At 41.8% G+C, this 21,572-nt stretch overlaps 1 protein-coding gene and 1 non-coding gene across 2 annotated transcripts in view; both read right to left on the bottom strand.

The window, feature by feature from the left end:
• SLC1A1 (solute carrier family 1 member 1) overlaps positions 1–21,572 on the bottom strand; it is an 80,056-nt gene that overhangs the window by 22,159 nt on the left and 36,325 nt on the right. Inside the window, exons 3-7 of the mRNA XM_089656698.1 lie at positions 20,867–21,007; positions 10,968–11,060; positions 9,227–9,341; positions 4,109–4,151; positions 2,648–2,749 (exon numbers count right to left, since the gene is read on the bottom strand). Of these exons, the coding sequence (XP_089512824.1) occupies positions 2,648–2,749; positions 4,109–4,151; positions 9,227–9,341; positions 10,968–11,060; positions 20,867–21,007 (494 nt within the window). The remainder of the gene's footprint in view (positions 1–2,647; positions 2,750–4,108; positions 4,152–9,226; positions 9,342–10,967; positions 11,061–20,866; positions 21,008–21,572) is intronic.
• Positions 15,259–15,377, bottom strand: LOC149441968 (U5 spliceosomal RNA). The gene has a single exon (XR_016307257.1). It is a non-coding gene; the product is annotated as a U5 spliceosomal RNA (small nuclear RNA).

Raw genomic sequence — 21,572 nt, 5'->3', positions numbered from 1 at the left:
CTACTAGTGAGCAGAATGAGATGAGGCAGGGTACATAAGGTAGTACAGCTGAGTAGGGATCCCCAGTACTAATGAGGGCATGTGGCTGGGTACAGAGTAAGGGGGTGCAGGGTTATGCAGAATGGGGCTCCCTAGTACTATGATGGGGCAGTGCTCATAGTAAAGGGGTGCAGCATTTAAAAGTGGGGTCCCCCAGTAAAAGAAGGGAGTAGGGTACATACCAAAGTGCAGTGTTATACAAATTGGGCCTTCCCAGTATGAAAAGCAGCTGCATAGGGTGGGAGGAAGGGTGCATAGTAATGGGTGGAGCGTTATATATAGAGATGATCGGTGCTCCTTTCTACAATCAGGGTGCAGTGTTAAACAGAATGGATCAGTATAGGGTTGGAGAAGAGTATATAGTTTCGGTACAGTGTTATACAATCTGGGGAAGTGTGGTGTGGGGGCAGGGTTAATAGTGAGTGGTACAATGTTATACAGTGTGGGGACTAGGTGAATAGTGAGCAGAGCAGACCGTTATAGAGTAGGTCAGGGTAAATAGTGAAGGGTGGAGGCAGGGTGAAAAGTGAGGGGTGCAGTGTTCTATGGGGAGGGGGCAGGGTGAACAGTGACATGTGCATGGGTCTATGAGGTGGGGGTGGGGTGTAGAGCGAGGGGTGCAGGGTTCTGTGGAGTGGGGGCAGGGTAAACAGTATGGGGTGTAGTGTCCTATGAGGTGGGGGCAGAGTGAGCAGTATGGGGTGCAGTGTCCTATGGGGTGGGGCAGGGTGAACAGAGAGGGATACAGTGTTTTATGGGGTGGGGGCAGTGTGTATAGTGAGGGGTGCAGGGTTCTATAGGGTGGGGGCAGGATGAACAGTGACAGGTGCAGGGTTCTATGAGGTGGGGGTGGGGTTTATATTGAGAGGTGCAGGGTTCTATGGAGTGGGGGCAGGGTGAACAGTGTGGAGTGCAGTGTCCTATGAGATGGGGGCAGTGTGAACAGTGAGGGGTGCAGTGTTCTATGGAGTGGGGCAGGGTGAACAGTGGGGGTGGAGTGTATAGTGAGGGGTGCAGTGTTCTATGGGGTTGGGGCAGTATGTATAGTGAGGGGTGCAGGGTTCTATGGGGTGGGGGCAGGGTGAACAGAGAGGGGTGCAGGGTTCTATGGAGTGGGGCAGGGTGAATAGTGGCGGATGCAGGGTTCTATGAGGTGGGGGTGCAGTGTATAGTGAGGGATGCAGTGTTCTATGGGGTTGAGGCAGTGTGTATAGTGAGGGGTGCCGGGTTCTACGGGGTGGGGGCAGGGTGAACAGAGAGGGGTGCAGGGTTCTATGGGGTGGGGGCAGGGTGAACAGAGAGGGGTAAAGTTTTCTATGGGGGGCAGGGTGAACAGTGGCGGGTGCAGGGTTCTATGAAGTGGGGGGGAGTGTATAGTGAGGGGTGCAGTGTTCTATGGGGTGGGGGCAGTGTGTATAGTGAGGGGTGCAGGGTTCTATGAGGTTGGGACAGGGTGAGCAGTGATGGTGCATGGTTTTATGAGGTGGGGTGTAAAGTGAGGGGTGTAGTATTCTATGGGGTGGGGACAGGGTGAACATTGACCATGGATCAGAGCCTTCTGTACTGATCAGAGCCGGGAGGAGTCAGGCAGAGAGGGGGCACCTGGTGATCACGATTTGGGCCGCAGCAGAGACCAATCTCTTCCTGAAGTACATCCGTTTGGCTGGGGGGTGAATCGGCCCCGGGGATCGGGACACAAGGGAGGAATCCAGGGACACAGACTCCATATCTGTCACCGAGAGTCGGGCACAGCACCGATCACCAGGATCTGCCATCCCCAATCCACAACTCCATCCACGGCACTACTCCACTGCCAGCCCTGTTCCTCCATTCACCGATCACCCTCCATCACCCTCTTTCCTCACCACTGCTACCTGCTGAACTACTGGACCGACAAACAGCACTGCTCTACACTGCCTCACCACACCTCCCTATACACTCCACTAATATAGACTGCCATACTGTTCTCTACAATAATACACTCCAATCAATCCATGCCACTGCAGCCAGCAGGCTTGTCCCGCTGGCTTGTCACTGCTGCTGGATGCTTCCCCACCTCCTCCCTCCCAGCAGCCGTGGCTGTGCCCTAGGTGGCAGTGTGTGCTAAGCGGCTGCATAGTTTGCCCATTGATAGCCCTGGCTGGGGTAATCTGTAGTCCACATAGTTGAACTAATCAGAGTTGACAACATTGCTTGGGGCTTCAATGCAACAGAAGCACTGTGTTGTCAGCTCAAACAGAAAATTAGAGGGGTTACTGGATATCTGGCAGAATCAATAGGTATTTTATCTGTATTTGCAGTTTAGCAGCAATAGGCAAAACATGGGACTATGTGTATGAATTGCAGTGATATACTTTTTTCAATTTTTTTTTATTTTTCTCATACATACTCTTAAACGGAATATTGGCCTAAACCTGATAATACATGTACTCTCATAGTGCTGAACCTGTTCTCTTTATGAGAATCTATGTATTAAATTGTATTGTGATTGCACTGTCTGCCCTTATGTTGTAAAGCACTGTGTAAACTTTTGGCGCTATATAAATCTATAATCTATAAAAGTATAATAATAATAATACTTTGTCATTACTTTAGATCAGCACATCACCTGTTGTTCTGTCGCAAACAAATCTAGAGTGCTATTCTTCTCAATTGTACTGTTCTTGTCAGGATCTTTTGTTGGATTCACCTCTTCTCTCTTGGTCTTGTACTGTAATACAAAAGTTATTTTGGAACAGTTATTATGACTGATAAACTGTACAGCAGAGGTATTGAATCAAAATTCACTAAGGTAAAATTTGCATGCATCAGAGGTCCAAATCTCATGTAGGCCCCATGTGGTGCACTTTTGTGCATGCCAAACCACGTGTTACTGCGGTGCGATTTTGAAAAAAAAGGAAAAAGGTCAGGAACTTCTTCAGGTTTATAGCAGGTAGTGCTGACCTACCCACAATACCAAATGCACATGTACACATCTGAACCTGTTCTCACATCAGTGTCCTCAATCCCCACTTCACAGTCCCCTCCTCATTCACAGCAAGATCCCTGTTGATGAGTGTCCTCAGCTCCCCCTTTACATCACCCCCCTCCACCCCTTTCACAGTAGTGTTCTCACACTTCCTTGACTTCACATCCCCCCAGCAGTACTGTCATGTGCCCCCTTCACTGAAAAATACTCTGCCCCTTTTTACATCATCCCCCCACATTACTGTCTCTAGACCCCCCCATGTTACTGTCCTCAGCCCCCACATTACTGTCCTCAGCCCCCCCATGTTACTATCCTCAGCCCCCTATGTTACTGTCCGCAGACCCCCTATGTTACTGTTCTCAGTGCCCCCCCATGTTACTGTCCTCAGCCCCCCACATTGCTGTCCTCAGCCCCCCCATGTTACTGTCCTCAGTTCCCCCCCACTTTAATATCCTCAGCCCCCAAACACCACAGTCCTTAGACCCCACATTACTGTCCTTGGCCCCCCTTCACACTAATGTCCTTAGCCCCTTTAACTTAGCCCCCCCCACTGTCCTACCTTACACAGACAGTGATTGACAGACAGTGTTTGATTCCTGGGACTGCCCTTCACCCTAGAAACCAATCACCTGCTTGTTAACCTTGGGCAGCTCCCACCCTCCATCCAGAACTGCCCTGCCTCCCACTGCCTGCTCTGTGAGGATGAAAATGAGACAGCTGGGGGAAGAAAAGGCTCTTAAATGGCAGGACTGCATCTGGACCCCGGTCCGCCATTTAGTGATGCCTGCTGTACAGCATTTAAACTATAAAACTGTAAACATCCAGCTTCAAGTACTTTTCCTTGTGCAATATTATAAAGGTGGATTTCACCAACAAAATATTTATTTTGCAAAGATTATTCGTTTCAGTTTTGATCACTCATACTAATGGGGCCAAATAAGCCAATAGACCTTTTACAATTCATATAAGTAATTGCTGATCTAGAGGCTCTATTAAGTTTAAACATCTGTATGTTACATTGTGCATAAAATAAAAGTAGATAGTTAAAACTCATTGACCACACTTATATAAATATCAATAGAAGAAAGCAGCTGTTTTTACCTGCTGGAAGCATGCCTGGACCAGATTTTCTGGAAACATATTCCTAGAAAGAAAGCAATAGGATAAGGCAGAGAAGGCATTCAGTTTCCAACTCAACATAGTAAATATAATTTGGGTATGTTCGGTACAGCTGCCTACAAGAAATGTTGGTAGGCACACAGGAGCAGTTACACAGTGGTCAGGTTGGTCGTGATGGAGCATCCTTTCACTTCTGATTGTTTGGACCTCAGATAGAGAACAAAACTCAAAAAGGTTTGAGGACTGTAAGAATACATTAAAAGAGAAGTATGAGTTTTTTATATCATACTCACCTAGGTGAATGCAGCATTGGTCCGATGTGACAGTCAGTCATCGGCTCTCTCCTCTGCACCCCCAGCACTCACTGGTGCACCAAACTGTGGAGGGGGTGGGAGCAGCTGTATTCCTGTGATCCACAGGAGAAGTAGGGCCAAACAAACTTTTTTTCTATACTTCTCCTTTAAGTCCATTGAGGCTGGTATTATCACAGAAAATGATGTCAAAGGTGCAGGTGATGCCAGTGGGCACATTAGAGGGGCAACTGGATAATAAATGGTTATTGCTGAACCAACCGAATGACGATACATGTGTGGCCACTGCACATGAACAGAAGTCGATCTACCAACCAACATATGCTCAACAGTTCTGTTGGATAAAAGCCTCTTGATCAGAGGCTACAGCACCTATCTGTGTATTCTGGCAGTGGGGGAGTCTCCCTGATCTCAGAATACAGTTGTGCAGTGGGGAAGATTCCCCCCATCCACACAATCAGGGTGGATGGAGGGAATCTTCCCCACTGCACATTAGTTCAATTATTTTGTTTAGCCTGCTGGCTGAATGAAAAGAAAAACAAGCCATGTGTAGTCATCTTTCTGGTAACATGCATGATCACAGATTTACAGTATCTCTAATAAGACAATATCTGCTAAGGCTAAGCTTGTAGTACAAGAAAACTGGTGTTACCTTCTCCTAGATGCAAGTGTACAATCTAAATGCACACGTTCCTGCGTTAAAAATGACTGTGTGTATAAGTGGGTGCTGCAGCAACTGTCGGCTGGAACCGAACAGAATCAGCAAGGGAGAATGTCACCAGCACACCGAGGATCACCAATATGGGTCCAAAAGTTTTAATGAATGATCACATAGTTACAGCAAGGCAACATTTCATAGTCTCGCAGGACCCCTTCATAGTCACATGCCTGATGAAGGGGTCCTGCGAGACTCCGAAACGTTGCCTTGCTGTAACTATGTGTGTAACATAATGAGGATTTACCAGTAATTTCACAGACTTTAGACTAAATATTAGACAACAGCCCCTTTACTTTGGCTCACTACCATTTAAATGTATAGAAAAAGTCTTTATAAGGATGAAACATTGTTAAACTGTAGATATGTACAAAAATGTATTATATGTTAAATTTAAATCCAATAAACACAGATAACCCCTGGAGCCCTGAAACACTCTGGTTAATTAACTAAAACTGGAGAGTATAAAATCTGGTGCAGCTATGGAGAGAAACCAATCAGCTTCAAGGTTTTTGTTTGTCAAAGCTTATTTGAACAAGATTAGAAGCTGATTGGCTACCATGCAGACCTGCACCAGGTTTTGCACTCTCCAGTTTTAGTAAATTAGCCCCTCTGTGATTAGAGATGTCAACAAAATGTTACACTAGTAGATGACAGAGAAGTCAAAATTATCTAGTGAAAATTATAGTCGGATTGGTAGTATTCTGCTTTGCTGGAAAATAACTATCATTTAAAATGATCACGTTATTTCACACCATGTTATTTTTATCCCAATTAAAGTCTGTAACATTCCTTAAACTGTATGTAAAGCTCCTGAATTGACCTGTACAGGTGATGTTTCACACAACATAGTAATTTATCACACATTCCCTGTTATTCATCAACAGTTAAAGTCATAAAGTTGGGTAATATCTCTAGATGTTGTGGATAATCTTTTCATAAATATCTAAATCTTCAAAGATAAAATGAGTACACTAGTTTATGATGCTATGTACCTTTTATTCTAAGAAAAGCAGTTTAGGATGGACATTGCCTACAATAAAATATTCTCCTCCTACATTTTTATAGTGGTTTCTTGTCATTAAAGCACTGACAATAATTCTATTTACTTGTTCCATAATGGGTACGAAAACGTTTTGTTTAAGCATTAACACTCAACTACAGACAGAATGTTTTTAGTTTTAAATTGCACAGGTAACAGTTAGAGTGTCAGGTTTTATTGCTTTTTGTGAACTCAGTGGAGAGATTTACCCTCACAGATTAATCTGGAAAAAAAATGAAGAACTCATTCACATGCATTCACAGTAGCATACAGCATGAAGAGTCCTTTGTTCACTTTTTCTATTCTAGCGTTGTCCCAATGCAAAATCTGAACATCTAGGGCTGCGCACCTGTCCCTGTCATAATGACTGGGAGTTTGTAAAACCAATGCGTGTCCAGCTCAGTGCTAGGACAAAAAAGTACGGTAAACAAAGGGCTCTTCATGTTGTCTTGGGCTGAGTGCCTGTGTAAATGAGCCCTAAGAAGAAAGGGTGTAACTGAGACAAAAAATAAATTGCTTAGTTGACAGGCTGTCATGATGATCCTGCAGCTTCCAAGTTTAAAGAAGAAGAGCAGGATTTAAAGAACAAGAACTGAGCTGATCACTCAGTTCTCAGGCTTGACTCCCAATGGAGAGGCTGGACAGTCACCTGCTCTCTGCTCTGTCCCTCCAGTGCTCACTGGAGCTCCGGGCTGTGGAGGGGGCAGGAGTGGCTGGCTCAGGCTCTCAGTTAAATGCGTCAGAAATCTAGATGGATCCAGTCATTGTTGTCAGAATCCTTGCAGAGACTGAACTGGCTCTGTGACATTGTGACATCAGCTGAGAGTGGGCTTTAGCCCGCAGTCGGCTGAATCTAAGTCACAAGAGTGCAGAAATAAGTGCACTCTTGTGACCCAGAAGAGAAGTATGGCCACAACCAACTTTGGTCATACTTCTCTTTTTGCAGAAAAAGCCTGTATTATTTTATGTTTTAAAGAGCAATTCATTGTATCTTGTTTTTTTGTTATGGTTGGAGTTCTGCTATTATGTGTGTCTTCTATATTTGTGTGCAATTCAGCATTAGATTAATGCCTGGTGCCAGTCATATGACTGAATGCTAGTACCTGTCAAGGAATCTTAGCTTTAGGGTCTTGGTGCCATGATATTTAAGCAAAGCTGCGCAGTCTGTGACTTGCAAGGAAATTTTCCCTAGAGCTTAGTGATCGTGGTGGAATTTCACTTTGAAAAGAATACCCAATCACAAATGAAAAAAAAACCAGCATTTTTGCTTGCATATGGCTGGTGGATGAAAGTCGGCAGAGGTTCACCTCATTCACTAAGCTTTGGGGAAAATTCCCCTGCTAAGTGAACTGCCTATAGTAAATTCAGCCCTATTGACCCGAGACTATAGATGCTCTTTAAATGTAAATATGCCCAGTGTTTGAATGCGGATTGCCCATAATGCTATGTTTTGGTGGCAGGCAGAATGAGAAATCAACTCAAGTCAGCATAACAGTGCATCAATATGCCCAAATCTTTATTCAAATAAGAAGGGATCAATATATCTGAACTGTATCCATTTACTGTAATTGTTGCAGTTGAGCAACAGTAAACAGAGCTGGTAACCAATATGAAGCAATTATACCATGATTAATACCTGGAATATTGCCTTAGTTCTATGCAAAGCAGAGTAGTTAATACAAAGGAAAAGTACACGTTATTCCAAAACAAATAATAAATAGATTTCTTCAGTAAAAGAGTACATAAACAAAGACTGTACAAACTATGTTTGTTCCTTTCAGCTCACAATAGTGAAATCAAAGCATACCAGGATCTTATTTTTAATCAATCCTAGCAATAACCCTAGCACTGCCGCGCTGCGCTTTTCAATCTTCCTGCAACTATGGTTAATATAAAGTGATCATTTTTCAGGGGTCAGATCACCCAAAGTTCATATATCAGATATTGAAGAGCAAGAATCCCACTGGATTCTCAAATCTCTTAGGGAACAAACAACTCCCACCCAATACAGGGCACAATCACACCAACAGGTTAAGGTGTGTGTTATGTACACACTTGACAAGGCATTGGTAAAACACATTGCAGTGCTTGTTTTTTTTTCCTTTGGATAACTTTAACATTAAATTCTGTGAAACTCTCTACGTGGCAGCGTGTTGTGATGGGTTGCAAAAATGCAACATGTCCTATTGCTTTTTTATTACACACCAACTCAACGCATTGGTTTGAACTGAAGCAATAGGACATCAGGTAAACTGCCTTGTCTATGCATAGGAACTGCATATAGCCAGCCCAATGGGCTGGTGTTAGGCCCTGTTCAAATCCCCTCTAGCTGGAATGAGTGTTCTTGCTCGTAATTTTCTAAGTGTGATTCATACGTGTGTACGCATGTTGCACATAGGTCAGTCCATTCGCTTCAATGGGCTGCCGTATGTGCGCTTGTCACCCAAAAGAAGCTCCTGCTCCTTTTTGGGTGATGAGATTCACACGTGATGAGATTCACATGTTTTGTCGCAATTTCCACGCCATTCTGTTGTGTGACAATCATGGCAAAATCACACAGCATTTGGGTTCTATTAAGAATTACGGCACCCAAACACATGTCATGCATTTTACTGCAATTTGGAATCATGGACAGATTTGAGGCCAGTCTGCCAGGGATTCCAAATTGCCAAGTGTGAATGGGCCTTAATTAGCCCACAGAGATCTTAACAACACAGTTCTTGAAAGGTAAAAAGCTAAACTGAATTCATCAACATCTACCAAAACTGTGAATACCAATTTTGTGTGGACTGTTCCTCACTTTTAGAGATTTTAAACATGCTAAAAAGTCTTTGTGAATGATGAAAGTCTATCTAAAGCCAACATTTTGCTGTTGGGTATTACTATTGTATGTTTTACAGATGATGAAATTCTGGGTCTCTTTAAATATATTAGACAAGATTAATGACTATTTTCTGCAAACGATGAATAGGATGAAATAAAAACTTCTAATAAATAGTATCCCTGAGCATATAATAAAGTTTTTAACTCACTTAATCAGATCAAGTAGTGCATCAACTGTAGTTACTTCTGGAGTACTTCCTGTTCTGTCGATATCTTCAGCACTTTGAGACACACCTGGTTTGATGCTCACCACCAGTACAATTCCTGTATAAATATACATGTTGATTTTAAGGGTGTAAGTAAAAATTTAAAATAAACTTCTAGTGCATCAAATGAAAAATGTGCAGTATATTCACAACAGCAATTCATCACATTTTTAATAATGTTGTCTTTTTGCTTAATATGTCGCTAGAATATAGATGAAAACATTTCTTCTCTTGAACAAAGGCTATGTGTCCTATCAATATAAAGACATGAAAAAAGGTTTGTGTATACAGTACCTGACCAAGACACCTGTATACAAAGTCATTGGACATCTTGTTTCAAAACAATGAGCTTAAATGGGGTTGGCCCCCCTTTTTGATTATAAAGGATTAGAAAGGATTTCCACAAAAGTGCATCTGTAAAAAATTTGTAGCTCTTCAGCCAAAAAATGTTTTGAGGTCAGGGACTGATGTTGCATAAGACATTCTGCCTTGCAGATTTCCAGTCAGTTGTACCCAATGGTGGATATTGGCGGTAAAACCTCTTAGGGTTTAGGCTGCTGCCTTTCTGGTACGGCCTTGAGGTCGTTTCCACACATATACTTGGAATAGTAGAAAAGAAGGAGTGCCAATGTCCAAAAGATTGCACTTTTGATGGTGGATTAGGAGGCATTTATTGAGATTAACGACAAGTACATGAAGCCAATGCGTTTCGGGAGAAAAATACTCTCCCTTCTTCAGGGTTTTTTTTTTTAAAGAAGTTTAGAAAAAAAAATGAAAGATCCTTTCTCAATGGTTTGGATATAGGGCTTTACAGATTTTCTATTTAGTCTGTAAAGCCCTGTATCCAAACCATTGAGAAAGGATCCTTCATTTTTTTCTAAACTTCTTAAAAAAAGCTCTGAAGAAGGGGGAGTCTTTTCTCCTGAAATGCGTTGGCTTGATGTACTTGTCATTACTCTCAATAAATGCCTCCTAATCTACCATCAAAAGTGCATTCTTTTGGACATCGGGCGCTCCTTCTTTTCTTCTAATCTCAGGGCTCTATGCAGGCCACTTGGTTTTCTCCAAACTATACTTGTCAAAGCATGTCTTTATGGACCTGACTTTGTGAACAGATGCACTGTCATGCTGAAACAAATAAGGGTCTTTTCTATCCACTCTAGGGCCATTCTCTCCTATAACAGGGTATACCAAACATATACATTTAGAATCCATTTATTTAGCAAATGGTTCAACGCACAATTTCAGATCCTGATGCCAGTGACAGAAAGTCAATTTTGCCAAGGTTCAGTCCGGTGCTGCAGAACAACTCTTCAAAATGTTCTCAGTCCTGCACCTCATCCCTTACACATGTGTAGTCAAAATGTATTCACATAAGTGGAGAGCCTGTCAATAGCATGTCAAGGTGAAGACAGGCTTCCCAATTAATGGAATGGAGTGCGGGCTAGGACAGGGACAAGGTGCAGGACTTAGAAGAATTTGAAGACTTTCTGGCTGGATGAAAATCTATTTTTCGCACTTGTCAAAAAAGCTTTCAATTGTATATTTAATAGAACAAAAGGGAGCAAATAAGAGAATTTATTGCTAAAGTTGACATACAATTTAAGGTGCACTTATCCTTTCAAATGAAGTTGTGGAAAAGACTACAGCAAAGCCCTAATAAGTAACAATTCAATATGATTACCTAAAACAACTGCTATGACTGTGGTGCAAAAGTAATACACAATAGCTCGAAGACCAATTTTTCCAGATACGTTTGAGTCCAGAGCTGCAACACCTGTGGATGTAAACAAATGATAATTTAATGCACTGTTTTCAGAAACTATGCTGTGAACAAACCTTAACAACACTTTCATTGTCGAGCCAACTTTTTTCATTTTTTGCACACACTTGCTAAAATGTATATCATTCACTTGAAAATTTACCAAAGACCCCCATAACTTATAAGATGACTTATGAAATAAAAATTATGTAGTCCTATTAAAAAAATAACATGGTATTTTCACAAATGCTAATAAAATTTTTATAAATGTGAAAATATGTTTTTTTCGTGTGGATGTTTAATATGTAGCAATCAGTACTTGCACACATGTGAAGTTTTTCTATATATGCGGGGTTGTTGGTCTGTAAATTGTTTATACATTTTTAATTTGAACTTTAATGCCATCATTTCTAGAGCTACTCAATTCAGTGAATATTGGTAAACAGAAGGTTGGAAGGACTGAGAATGAAGGGATGAGGATGACAACCTTCCAGGATGACAGGGTTTACAAGCTGATCACATCAAACGAAATAGTACAAAGTTAAAAGCATGAAGCAGAAAGAGCAACCGAAAATATGTATGATACAATTTTTAGGGGGAATTTAAGTTAGGTTTACCTTGACATGTAGGTAGAAAAGGTCAAATACAGTATAATGGCTATAAAAAGCAAAAATTGGAACAGCAACTCCCTTCACTCTTTATATTTCCCTTTTCTTTATTTGATTACATAATGACATATTTTGAAAATGAAAAAAGTTCCTAAAAAATGTGTAAGGGCAACAATTAAAGGCAAGGTCAGGTTACATAAGGAAGTTAATAAATAAATGTCTGCCAGCATATCTTATCAGAAAGTTTGTGCAGAAAGATATGTGTTAGGAGTACTGAGCTCTTCATTCTCAAGGTGAGGTGTTTATTCACTATTGGAGGAACATATCTGTACTTTTCCATGGCAAGATAGCTGAGGATTCACATCCTTGATATGGTGAAGGAATTACAGTGCATGTTTTCATTTATTGCTTTGTGACCTTTAAGATTAGAGCTGTATTTATGTTGCTGTAAAGAAAAGTACATAATATAGTAAGCCTCTAAATAATTATGGGAATGTAGAGGCTGATGCCTCCTAAAAAAGTAGTGCAGCATAGTTGAAAAAACCCCCCAAAACATTCTAATCATTTATGCTGCATTTTGCCAACCTGCAACATCTCTTATGAGTTTATCACCTATTTTGGAACGAGGGACAAAGCTGAAGTTTCTAAATTTGTTGCTTCATGATGAGTGGAGATGGATTAGATCACCTATTAGGTTTTTATTGCTGTCTGTGTCCTCGCTGGGGAGAGTAACCCTTCGTATTTGTCCTGTTAAGGGCTCATGTATACAGGGGGTTTGGAAAACTCTTCTGAATGATGGAAACTGACTGCTGGAAAACGTAGGTTAAAAAATATCAGTTTAGCCGCGTTTGCATACCGCGTTTATGCGCGTTTGTGTTTAGAAGTGTTTTTAAAAGATAACCTCAGGAGACCCTCCCAAATGCCCAGAATGCACTGAAAAATAGTAAATAATTAACTATTTCAGACATTTTGAGAGAAATAGAGAGAGCAGAAGCAGAGAGAGCAGTATGTGTTGAGATGACCTGTCTTTTCTGTCCTTCACGTGAAACCTGGAACTGACTGCGCTAGTGTACCGGGTCCATTTGAATACATGGAAAAGGCTTTGCATGCATTTCTGATGATGAAAAAAGGCTTTGGACAGCATCTGGATATGGACCAGTCAAAAAACACTTCTAAACGCAAATGCTTATGAACGCCGTTAACCACTTTTACAAGCATTTACACGTGTTTGACGTTTGAAACACCGGTAAAATCTACTCCTGAACACAATTTTGGTGCCTTAAAAAAACTGACTGTAAACTCAACTACCTGTAAATGACTGTAAACGACTATGTGTACATGGACACATAGGAAAACTTTAGGGAGAGTTCAGCGGCTGCTGAAAAAAACACCGAACAGCTCCTGAACATCAGTTTAGCAGCTGCAGTGTACATGAGCCCTTACCATTATCTTTGAAAGTGAAATAAAATAAAATCCCAAATTTCAGGTTGTCCCCAGAAAAGTAATAGAGGGAAAATCTATCAATGGAGACACTAGTTCTGGAGACCTTAGAGGCTCCAAGGGATTCCCTTAATTTGCAGGGATTTCCCCTCACTTCCTGCTTGGCACAAGATGTGAAGGTAAATCTCTGCAATGAGACACAGATGGTAAATAATATCTAACGGGTATAACCCTCCCTTACTCTATCCAAAATGAAAAAAAAAAGGTTTTGCCTATAGTTCTACTTTAACAAGTATCACTCATTAATGTCCTCTGCCTTATCTTTCATTTCAGCAGCCAGTAGATACAGGCTCACTGTAAGCATGATTTAATATGGTAGAATACAATGGGGAAATCAGTCTAATATATTAAGTGTATTTCCAGCCAAAACTTTCTATGTCAGATTTGGAGTGGGGTATATTTGAAACCCTTGCATGTTTTACTGCTATCTGTGACTGTTGGAGAGATTTACTATTATTTCCTGTCCTGCTGACATTATTTTTAGATAGAAGGTTAGAGTACTTAACAGCAACACAAATATTTTTAGTTCTTTAGCAGAGTATGAAAAGGCTAGAACACATACCAGAGCTGTATTTTTGCCTGTGCTCCTGTTTCAAATGTACCCTTACTTCCTGTCAGGTGATGCTATTGTCAACAGGAGGATTTACCCCCCTTCCTGACCAGGCCATTTTTTGCGTTAAAGCGCTGCGTTACTTTAACTGACAATTGCGCAGTCATGCAACACTGCACCCAAATTAAATTTATGTCCTTTTTTCCCACGAATAGAGCTTTCTTTCTGTGGTATTTGATTGCCTGTGCGTTTTTATTTTTTTGCGCTATATATACATGTTCCAATACGTGTAAATTATTTGGTTTACGTGAAAGTTATAGCATTTACAAATGGTGGTGTATATATACTGGGATTTTTTTTTTTTACTAGTAATGGCAGCGATCAGCAACTTATAGTCTGACTGCGGCTGGCAATCTGACACTGGGGGGAACTGACTTGGTGACACTGACATCCCCAGTGACACCAATACAGTGATCAGTGCTAAAAAAAAGCACTGACACTGTACTAATGGCACTGGGCAGGAAGAGGTTAACATGAGGGGCAATCAAAGGGTTAACTGTGTGCTTTTTTTACTTGTGTCTGTGTCCGTGTGCTTCACTGTGAGCACACTGCTTTGGATGGCTGTGCTGTGCACAGCCATCCAAAGCAGTGTGCAATAGCTGACAGGGAAGAGAACTGTCTCGTTTACAAACAGTTCTCCTTTCCATCAGAGATGGTCAGCAATCACCGGGCACCAGCGAATAATCACCGGCCAGGACCCAGTGATTGACAGGGTGCCTCACACACGTTCCCTACCCGGAAATGCAAAATCACATATATATATATATATACAGTGAGGAACAGAAGTATTTGAACACCCTGCGATTTTGCAAGTTCTCCCACTTAGAAATCATGGAGGGGTCTGAAATTCACATTGTAGGTGCATTCCCACTCTGAGACAGATTTAAAAAAAAAATTCAGGAAATCACATTGTATGATTTGTAAAGAATTTATTTGTCTTGAACTGCTGAACATAAGTATTTGAACACCTGAGAAAATCAGTGTTAATATTTGGCACAGAAGCCTTTGTTTGCAATTACAGAGGTCAAACGTTTCCTGTAGTTCTTGACCAGGTTTGCACACACTGCAACAGGGATTTGGGCTGTTGAGAAGTGGTTGATGAAGTGCTGGATGGCAATAAACACAACAGGAGTTCTAACCCTTCCCTGCTCTATTTAAAGTAAGGAAAAAATTTTACTTACATATTTTAACTAGATCAATTTGTTGTGGATAATATTACAAGGGCACATTCCTGTTTTAAAAACCTTGTTATAATTAATATATATATATATATATATATATATATATATAAAAAAAATTTAATTTATAGTAATGTAATTTCATAATAATGGCACATCATTAAGATTTATGTTAAGTGTGAATTTTAATGACAGGTCAAAGAGAGAAAGCTTACAATTAATTAAATATAGAACAGTATAAAAATAGTTTGTAAATGTTTTTATATACTGTAAATCTCACTATGAACTCTCCAATCTCTGTTCAACCTTGCCAAAGTAGATTTTTTTTCTGTTCCCAAGCCTCACAAAATTGGAATAAACTCATAGTTGTTCCTCTCCACGAAAATCTTTAGTAAAAGGCAAAACATTTATTCAGTCTGAAGAGAAACCAGAATATCAAAGTAGAATTTTTAAGCTGCACCATTTTAGGTATTTATCAATCTTTAAAGAATGGTTGCATGTACTACGAAATCTAATAGAGGAATGCTCCCATGGGCCAGACAGTATGGGGGTTGGTGCACTGGCTTTACCAAAGGGTTGAGCATTTTAATGTTGACGTGAAGATGGAAGTAAATGTTGTTCCAGCCCATCATTTAACCACTTCCAGACCGGACACTTTTACCCCCTTCCTGACCAGGGCAATTTTCAGCTTTTAGCGCTATCACACTTTGAATGACATTTGCGCGGTCATGCAACACTGTACCCAAATGAATTTTTTACCATTTTTTTTAGATAGATAAAGCTTTATTTTGGTGGTATTTATTCACCACTGGGATTTGTATTTTTTTTGCTATGTAAATGAAATGTCCAAAAATTTTTAAAAAAAGTGTTTTTTTAATAAAATTTTGCAAATAAATAATATTTCATCATAAACCTTAGCCAAAATTTATTCCGTTATCTTTTTAGTAAAAAAAAAAAAATCCAAATTAGTTTATAAGCAAAAATTATAATTTTTAAACATTTTTTTTACATTTTTATTTAATTTTTTTATATTATTATTTTTTATTTTTATTTTTTTTTTTACATACTGTCACCCTAGCAGTACAGTGTCACCATGGTGACACTGTACTACTTGTGAGGGGTGATGAAGATTTTTTTTTTTTTTTTACACTGATTGCTTTTACACCCATATAGGATGTAAAATCAATCATTTCTCTTTCTCTCTGTGTGCATACCTGCACTCATTGAGAAATACAGAGTGAGCTGTGATTGGTCACAGCTTGTCACATGGTACAAGGCTTTTGTGAATAGCCTTGTACCATGTGACCTCTGTGATCATTCACAGATTTCACACATAGTAAGCAATGATGTCAGAAGTGACATCTTGCTTACTACTTTGCATGTGATCACTGATTGGCCAATCAGTGATCACATGATTGGGACCTCGTACAGAGGTCTTGTCCGACGATCGGTGTTTCACTGTGTCCGGAGGACACAGCGGGCACCGGATCGCGGTGCTGCGAGCTCCCAGGGAGCGCGCACAAGCAGGGTGCGGGGAGGCCGTTTATAGACGGCCACCCGACCCTGCAGTGCCACCGTCCGGCCGTTTATATACAACGGCCGGTCGGGAAGTGGTTAAACTCTAGCTGCAGGAAGAGACAACAATGAGATACTCTACTGCATGCTGGACTATCTGCAATCAAGCACCCTGAGAAACATTTTACCACACCTGACTGCCACTCCGTATACCTTCTTAAAATGCCTCCTCTACTCCTCCTTTTCATATTCCTCTCCTCCGTTCCCAAAATCTCTTTTCTCTGTCCCTCTGCTCCACCCAAACAACTGTACATCTCACCTTCACTGCTTCCATCTCCCTACTACTGCTCTCATCACCTCCTGTTGATACTCCACTCTCCTACTGACCCAAACGCCATAACTGGTAGACATACGCTCTCATGTACATCCCGCTCCCATGCCACCTTTCTCACCCTGCTTCTTCTCCTAACCTCTGGGGATATCTCCCCGAACCCTGGTCCTCCACTACCTCGCCCACACACAAGGCATCCTCTTTCTTCAGTGAACTGCCGCAACCCCCTCAATCTCATATCTGTCCCTTTGCTCCCCAAAACCACCCTCCCTTTTTCATGTGCACTCTGGAACACCAGATCGGTCTGCAACAAGCTCACCGCCATCCACGACCTCTTTGTCTCCCGCTCCCTTAACCTCCTAGTGATCATCGAAACCTGGATCCAAGCAGCAGACTCTGCCTCCCCCGCGGCTCTCTCCTATGGAGGTCTCATCTGGACCCACTCACCCAGACCCAGCGGTCGGAAAGGTGGTGGGGTTGGTATGCTCCTGTCACCACAGAGCACCTTCCAAGTCCTCCCAAACCCTCCTTCTCTATTCTTCTCTTCTTTGGAGACCCACTGCATCCGGCTATTCTCTCCAATCTCTCTGAGGATTGCAGTGATCTATCAGCCTCCTGGACCCGTGTCCCGCTTTCTCGATGACTTCTCCGCCTGGCTATCCTTCTTTCTCTCCTCTGAGCTACCCACTATCATCCTTGTAGACTTCAACATCCCTATCAACATCAATAACCTGGCTACATCTCAACTCTTCCACTTAACCTCTTCTTTTGCACTTGCACAGTGTATACAGTCCACCACTTACTCCAACGGAACACTCTAGACCTTGTCTTCTCTCATCTTTGCACTCCCTACAACCTCACGAACACCCCCTTTCCTCTCTCTGATCACAACCTCATCACCTTCTCCGTCTCCTCGTCCTTAAACACCTATCCCTCCAAACGTCAAACAATCACCAGCACAAACCTCCGTAACTTAAACCCTGCTCCCTTCCACTCTGCAGCTGACTAACTTTACGACAGTATCCTTCCCCTGTCCTGCCCTGACCTGGCCACTACTGTCTACAACAACTCGCTGTCAGCCGCTCTAGACTCGCTTGCACCCCCAACAACACAAAGCATTAGGCCCCGACCGCTACAACCCTGGCAGACTGACCACACCAAAAATCTCATATGACGTAGTCGTACACTGGAGTGGCTATGGCATAAAACCAAATCCCAACAAGCGTTCACCCGATATAAATCTGCCTTCCTAACATACACTTCCTCCCTTCACACTGCCAAACAAACCTACTTTGTTACCCTCATTAATACCTTCTCCTCCAGTCCTCGTCGGCTCTTCTCTACTTTTAACTCTCTACTCTCTCTGCCCCCACCTCCGCCCAGTACCTCACTCACCGCCCACGAGATTGCTAACCACTTCAAAAACAAGATTGACGCAATTCGTAGGGACATCGCCACTGCTCAGACTTCTACCCCACCTAGCATTCCTCACACTAAAACCCCCTCAACACTCCACTCCTTCAACCTCGCTACTACTGAAGAGGTCACTAAGGTCTTCTCAGAATCCCGCCTCACCACCTGTCCCCTGGACCCTCACAACTCTTACGGTCACCCTCTTCTTCCATTCTACGCTCCCTCACTCACATCTTTAATCTTTCCCTCTCTACTGGCACCTTCCCCTCCCCTCTAAAACACGCGCATATCACTCCCATACTTAAAAAACCCTCCCTGGATCCCACCGATTTGAACAACCTAAGACCCATCTCCCTGCTGCCATTTACATCTAAACTCCTGGAGCGCTTAGTCTATAATCGCGAGTTCCCACCTCACCGACAACAACCTCCTCGATCCCCTACAGTCTGGCTTCCACCCCCTACACTCCACCGAAACTGCCCTACTCAAACTCACCAACGACCTGCTAACCGCCAAAACCAACGGCCACTATACAGTACTCCTACTCCTCGACCTCTCTGCAGCTTTTGACACGGTTGGCCACCCCCTCCTCCTCACAAAACTACACTCTCTTGGCCTCAGAGTCTCTGCTCTTTCCTGGCTCTCCTCCTATCTATCACAGCGCTCCTTCAGTGTTACCTATAACGCTGCCATGTCCTCTTCACTCCCTCTCTCTGTTGGGGTCCCTCAAGGTTCTGTCCTTGGACCCCTTCTCTTCTCCATCTACACTTCCTCCCTTGGCCAATTGATAAATTCCCACGGCTTCAATTACCATCTCTATGGTGACGACACACATATCTATCTCTCTACCCCTCACCTCACCCCTTCAGTCTCCGCCCGTATCACAAGCCTACTAAGTGACATATCGGATTGGATGTCACTCCATTTCCTTAAACTAAATCTTTCCAAAACTGAGCTCCTAGTATTCCCCCCAGCCCGTGCCCCCCCCCGACTTCTCCATCAAGACCAACAACACTAACATCAGTTCCACCCCTCAAGCCAGAGTACTAGGTGTCATCCTAGACTCCAATCTGTCCTTTGAGCCCCAGGTCCAATTGCTGACAAACTCATGTAGACTTCACCTCCGCAACATCTCCAAGATACGACCATTCCTAACCTCGGAAACCACTAAGCAATCTCATTCACTTCCTTATTATATCACGCCTCGACTACTGTAATTCCCTCCTCATTGGCCTACCTCACCGCAGGCTATCCCCACTTCATTCTATCATGAATGCTGCAGCCCGACTCATCCACCTTACTAACTGTTCTGTATCTGCCTCCCCCCTCTGCCAATCCCTCCACTGGCTTCCAATTGCCCAATGGATAAAATTCAAAACGCTAACACTGACGTATAAAGCCGTTCATGCCCCAAATTGCATCACCGATCTTGTCTCAAAATATCACCCAAACTGTATTCTCCGCTCCTCACAAGACCTCCTACTCTCCAGCTGCCTTGTCTCCTCCTCCCATGCTCGTCTCCAGGACTTCTCCAGGGCTTCCCCCATCCTCTGGAACTCCCTACCCCAATCCATCAGACTATCACCTACTCTGCTCACCTTTAGGCGCACTCTGAAAACCTATCTCTTCAGGGAAGCCTACCCTGCCCTCAGCTAATACTGAACTCCTCCACTCTTCCAACCACTCCATCCCCCACAGCTATTTCCTCCTGTACCACTATCCCCTCCCTCCTAGATTGTAAGCTCCAAGGAGCAGGGCCCTCAAACCCCTCTTGTATTGAATTGTATTGTTACTGTACTGTCTCGTGTACTGTCTCCCACCATAATGTAAAGCGCTGAGCAAACTGTTGGTGCTATATAAATCCTGTATAATAATAATAATAATAATTATTATTTTCTATAAGTCTGGAAAAAAACTTCTCTGCTTCACCTAGACATCTGTCTCTTCTGTGTAGTAGTAGAAAATTCCCTTCAATCAGTGTACTAAACCCCATATAGCATAAAAATCACTAGCTCATCATATGCTCAATCATGAGCAATTTATAAGGAGCATAACAAACAGAGGAACATTGGAAAGCTTTACCAGCCACTTCCACAGGAAAAAAGTCCACCACTGTTTGCTTTAGGAAAGAGCTGCCCAGGGCTGTTTTAAGTCCATCCCCCATAAAAGCTGGTGGTGAAAAGCATTTTGTAGTACACTAATGTTCCTATTTTGAAAGGACCAGTTATCTATCATGGACTTCTGAGATGAAATGTAATCTACCCTAAATAATCAATAATATGTGAAATAAATAATAATGTGCAAACAGCCTTTGCAACAGCAGCATGCAGGAAGACCAATATAAAAAATCCACAAGAGAAAGCTACTATTATAGACTTCCGTACATAAAGCTGAGTTCATGTAAAGGTTATACAGTCTTACTTATTCAGTTACACATGGCAAAGAGTAATAAGAATGTATAAATGCAATAACCCATAGTTATGAATTTAGATTTCACCTCCTAAATGATCTGATTACAATAAATTCAAAGTTTACCTTGGCTGCTCTTGGTTTCTGAACTTTACATGTCACCAAAGCTCTCTACACTGACCATATAACCACATATTTCAAGAAGTTCAATATAGTTATATAAGAAAAAGGAGTATGCAGAAATGACAAAAGTATACCTGTGATCATGCTGGATACTATCAATGGTAAAATGATGAGTTTTAACATCCGCATCAGAATCTCTCCAGGAAAAGCAAAATAAACTTTGTCCAGATTTGAAAGCTTTCCATATTCCCGTACCAGAACACCAAGACCGATACCTGTCATTTTAGAAGAAATACATCATCATATGTTCTAAAATATATTACCGTTGCACACAAAACATATATGTAAAAAAGTAAAAGCATAAACAGTAAAAAGTAAAAAGCATAAATATGTAAAAAGTAAAAGCAGGTAAACAGTCAGCATAAAGCTGACTGTTTACCTAGGATAACCCTTAAAATATCTTGCCACTAAAAGCTAAAACACAGAGCATCCATTTAAAATGCAAATACCTTCTGTAAAACTCAACAACATGGCAATTTTATGTACATCTGCCAAAACTGTCGTGCAAAAGCTGGTAAGTGCACACAGTACCATTTTCTCCTAATATAATTACAGTTTTTTTTTAATTTCAGGTATTGTTATTAAACAGTATTCCACAAAACGCACAACTTTTAGCTTTCATGGATTCTTTCCAACGATTATAGTAAGTATAGTAAGTTAGCTAGGTACATAATTACTTTTGATTTTAACATAAAATTTCATTATAAAAATGAATAGTGGTTTTGTATATATTTGTTTCTTGATTTAGGTTTTTACAGGCCTTACCATTGCTTCTTTGAT

This window comes from Staurois parvus, unplaced genomic scaffold (genome assembly GCF_062004578.1).
Source record: "Staurois parvus isolate SC_StPar_1 unplaced genomic scaffold, SC_StPar_1.0 ptg000929l, whole genome shotgun sequence".
Taxonomy (NCBI): Eukaryota; Metazoa; Chordata; class Amphibia; order Anura; family Ranidae; genus Staurois; species Staurois parvus.
This window is presented reverse-complemented; position numbering and strand designations above follow the sequence as displayed.